Source organism: Propithecus coquereli, unplaced genomic scaffold (genome assembly GCF_000956105.1).
Source record: "Propithecus coquereli isolate 6110/MARCELLA unplaced genomic scaffold, Pcoq_1.0 Scaffold41, whole genome shotgun sequence".
NCBI lineage: Eukaryota > Metazoa > Chordata > Mammalia > Primates > Indriidae > Propithecus > Propithecus coquereli.
In genome coordinates, this window is record NW_012149841.1 from 8,358,766 (window position 1) to 8,363,693 (window position 4,928).

At 34.5% G+C, this 4,928-nt stretch overlaps 1 protein-coding gene across 1 annotated transcript in view; it reads left to right on the forward strand.

The window, feature by feature from the left end:
• The window catches only part of NBAS (neuroblastoma amplified sequence), a 487,556-nt gene that overhangs the window by 407,897 nt on the left and 74,731 nt on the right, over positions 1-4,928 (forward strand). Inside the window, exons 41-42 of the mRNA XM_012653069.1 lie at positions 464-682; positions 3,580-3,782. Of these exons, the coding sequence (XP_012508523.1) occupies positions 464-682; positions 3,580-3,782 (422 nt within the window). The remainder of the gene's footprint in view (positions 1-463; positions 683-3,579; positions 3,783-4,928) is intronic.

Genomic DNA, 4,928 nt, shown 5'->3' on the forward strand with positions numbered 1-4,928 from the left:
CAGTAATTTATCATATTTATCATATTTCTTCTATCAATTTGATTACTTTGGAAGTTTTATTTTTATAATCTTTTTCCAGTTAAAATCTTTATGCCTATACTTCTTTTCTTCTTTTATTTCCTTACAATAAATGATCAAAACTTGTAAAACTGACTCCTCATATTTGCACTATAACCAATAGTCAATGTGAGTACTAATTTCATCAGAACATCACCTACTTTGGCTATTATCATTTTTAAAAATCTACATTACTAATTTAATAATGCAAATGGTACCTCACTGTTTTTGTTTTCTTCACGGAAGAAAAGCTGGTATAACGGAAGTCCTACTCATTGTTTAAAATTGTATACATTAAAATTTCCGTTTTCTTCTCTCCACTAATATCTTATTCAATATTCCATATATAATAATGTAGGGCTGGTTCGTCTCACTGTTGTTTAATGTCTTTTTTTTTTCTTAAAAGCTATCCGTGGAAACACGTAAAGAGATGACTAGAAAGGCTATTAAGACAGTCAAACATTTTATGGACAAGACAAGAAAAAGAAATTCAGAAGAAGACATTCATGAAGTTAGTGATTCTAAAGTTACCTATGCAGATGCTTTGAATCATCTGGAGAAATCACTTGCTCACCTGGAAACCCTCAGCCATAGTTTCATCGTTTCTCTGAAGAATAGTGAGCAGGTAATGACATGGAAACTTCTGTGTACTCAGGCGCTCAGATAGCATCAGTATATTCTTTCATTTATCCTTTAAAGCTACATTAGTAGTTTTGATAGGATTTTTAGACTAGCAGATATCCTTGAAAATGGTCCTCAAACCTTTATAGTTTAACCTTTTCGTTATCACTGATTGTCAATTCAATTTTCACTTCTTTCAAAAGGATTTTAGGCCATTTAACACAATTGATACCTGAGGAGGAAGAGGGTGAGGGAGTGGGAAGGTTGGGAGAAGAGGAGATACTTAGCCAGAGTGGAACACTGGATGGGTGCCTGGGGCTGGGGGAGTGGTCTCTAAAGTTAAGAAATGAGAAGGCGGTAGTCTTCAGGCTCTACTATTAGCTGGTATGGGTTGTGCTTTCTGAATGAATAATGATAGGGTTTTGCCCTCCAATTTTCAGAAAAATTCAGGGATAGCCTACCAGGCTTGCCTCAACAGTTTCTTTAAAAATATGTACTCCTTATTCTGTTTTTATGTTACATGCTTCCAATATAACTTTATTATTGAGAGGAAATTTTGGCTAGTAAAATTGTCCCTAGTTTATTTCTAGATGAGACTCTCTTGGTGTTTCTAAAACACCATCATGAGGTTCAGAACCCTGCCTGTGATGAGATTTGAGGACCCATATGTTAGGACTGTACGAGGAAACCAGAATCCTTCTGAGGCCCTCAGAGATTTTGTTCTGTATCTTAACAGTTGTGGAATTGGGATATTCTTTTCCATAACTGGAAAGTTGACAAATCAGTAAGTAAATGGTTTTCATATAAGTGAAAACAGTGCTTAGATATATGAATAATATTCCATTTACCCTTTAATGCTATGGTAAATGAACCTGTAAGTGGCCACTAACCTCCTCTTTCATTTTTCATAAGCCTTACACGTTTATTCGATTGTATTCTTGGCTTGTAGAAAAATGGTCCTGACTAGAACGATCTGTCCGTGGAGAGGAATTCAGATAATGAGCAAATGGGAGACTTCAAATTTTCTATTAGACACATAAATGCAAACCCCTCATTGAAAAGATAATGGGAACAATTCAAAAGTCTAAAAGCAGTTTTATTTCATTTTTTGTTTTTCAATGCCTATTAGCCTGTCTAACGGATAACATTAAATAATGGTATGAACAATATAGAAGCCTTTGCAGGGAACAAATTGGCTTTGCCTAACTTGATTTTATCCTGCTGACATTTACAATACTATAATTCATAATTACAAGAACTCGGGTAAAGTTAGAATCTTCTAGTAAAAGTGATTTATACTTGTTAGCGTAAAATTTTTAAAATACTGGTTTATGTATTTTTAAAATCAAATATACTATATTAAAACAATTGGCATTACTCTTCTTGGAACAAGTATTGTCTTTAAATGGCTAGAATAGTGTATTTGGAGTCAAGGGAGTTATTAGCAAAAACATCTGTTTGTTTCATCTAGGCTGTGATACGAAGGTTCCATACGTGAATTGTTACTTTGAATGCCATTGAGTCAGACCATCAATGATCTATAGCAGGAGACTCTTGTAGTTCCTAGATTGGACATTATTTGATTTTATTGAGGATCCTTTTATAGCAAAAGGTGGAAATAACCTTCAACCGCATACATTTATCCCTTTTATGTTGACCTTGATGTTAACCACCTTAATTATATACTCAGTAAGAGAACACCCTATATCTTCATGCGGGTTAGTGCAATGTAAGCTGCAAGCCTTCGTCCTATGGAGCCTCAGTTCCCTCTTCTCTCAGGTGAGGATATTAGTAATTGCCCTACCTAACTCATGGGGATTTTTCCAAAATGGAAAGTTTCACAGTGGGGAGAGTAGTAAAATGAAACTTCATGTCCTCAACTCCCAGCTTCAACAGTTATCAAAATGTGACCAATCTTACTTCACGCCTACCCCTACCTACTCTCACCTCGCTCCTGTGGATTATTCTAAAGTCAATTCCAGTCATCTCTTTGTTTTATCCATAAATGCTTTGGTACCTATATCTAAAAGATACATTTAAACATAACCACTACAATGTTATTACCATCAAAAAAGTTAATAGTAATTCTTTAATATCATATATCTACTTAATATTCAGCTTTTCCCATGTTTGTTTTCAAAGGCAAAACAGTATATTTAGGATTACTAGGGAAACTATAAAGAACCTGGAAAGTATTATCATCATTAAGTGACCATATTTGGTATGCTTAAAAACAATAGCTTGTATCCTATTTCTTAAATTGTTTATTGTACCATTAGTTTTTATACATATTCAAAGACAGTGTGGCATGTGGGGTGGAAGAGCAGACTTTTGGATTCTCATCCTAGTTCTAGCCATGTGACTTTGGCATGTTATTTAATATCTTTGGTCTTCGGTTTCCTTTTTAATAACATGGGGCTAATTAAAAGTACTTGTAGGATTATTATAAATATTAAATTAGATAACATATGTACAGTACCTGGGATTACATAGTTGGTCAATAAATTATTATATGAGTATAGTGTAATAATAATAGAAAAACTCATACTTATTGAGCATTTATGTCTGATGTTGTGCTAAAGGACTGACTGGTGTATTATCTCAGTTAATGTCACAATGCCCTCTATTTACAGGACCCTATTGTCCTCACGCTCATTGTACAGATGCTAAAATCTGAGATCACACAGGCCCACCAACTAATAAATGGTAAAGCAAGGATTTGCCCTCAAGCCTGGTGGCCCTTGAGGCTAAGCACTTAATAACCAATACATGCCCTTTGGCATGGTTTTGCAGGTTGTAATGCATTTGGTTCAAGGATCTTCTGAATATGTCTCGCTATGTCCATGTACATGTGTTTAATTTCTATTGGATACTTAGGTGTTGATTACTGTGTCTTTGCAGGAAACACTGCAGAAATACAGTCACCTCTATGATCTGTCCCGATCGGAAAAAGGGAAACTTCATGATCAAGCTGTGGCCATGTGTTTAGATGGGCAGCCTCTAAGAATGATTCAGCAGCTGCTGGAGGTGGCCGTTGGCCCTCTTGACATCGCACCCAAAGATATAGTACACAGTGCAATAATGAAAATAATTTCTGCATTGAGGTAATCTAGAAAGTAGTCATTGAGGAAAGGATTTTGCCAATAGTAATGCATGGCTCATGGTTGTTATGAAGCTAAACTATCATCATGTATGTAGAAGCATTTTATAAATTTTGATGTACTGTATAAAAGTGAGAGATTATTTTTAGAGTTATCCAAGTCTTATGTTTTAAAATATTTTGAGAATGGAGAGCCATAAAAATGCTTCTTCATTGGTATTATGTGTAACATGTTAAGAAGCTAACCAACTTCCGATTGGACCCTCTTTCCCAGATTATTATTGAAATAAGGAGAAGGCTAAAATGGTATGTGAAGTGGGTAGCTAGGTGTCAGACACCCCTGTGATTTCACTGTGGTTTTTCAGATCTTACATTCTCTAATTCCTCTCTTTTGTAGCAGTGGGAAAATGGTTCCCAAAAGGTTCTTTTGAAGTACACAAGGCAAGATTAATCACACACTGAAGAAATTAGACATCTGTTAAGTGTCTTAGGACTTTATTTACCTGCAGTAAATGGCACAAAACCGACAATTGAGAAATTCTCCCTTCATGTCAATATGCTGGTGCCTTTGTAGGAATGCATTCGAGAAGATTAGAAAAGAGGGAAAAGTGAAGCTAAGAAAATAATAAGGCATCAAGTGCTTTCTGTGAATAATGCAATTAGGCTAAAAGATTTAGTTGTGTTTAATTTATTCTCCTTTTAAGCATTCTTTGTAATTCTGTATTGCTCTTGAGGAACTTTTTGATTAAATGCATGTCAGTTTTCTGCAGCTGAGCTGAAATCAAATGAGCCTTTATCAGTTTAATTATCCCAGCCTCATACAGTTTTTACCTTAATGCTCTGAGGTATCTGGTAATTTTATATATAGGGAGAGACATAAAATTTTATAACATTTTTTGGAAAGAACAAATGCCAAATGAATAAAGCTTTGGTCTATTACCAGCTTATGATTTTTTTGTTGGTGGTTATAAGAACCACTCCTCTTTCAAATGATGACAGATATTTATTTTCCACATTTTATACCTTTTGGTTTATGGTTATCTTTTTATTGTTTCTTAAATCAAGTTTTAAATGAAGCTCACAAGAATAAACATTTTGAAAAATTAGTGTTTCAGTGAATTTAGTGTATTTCCTAAAAATTGTACATTTT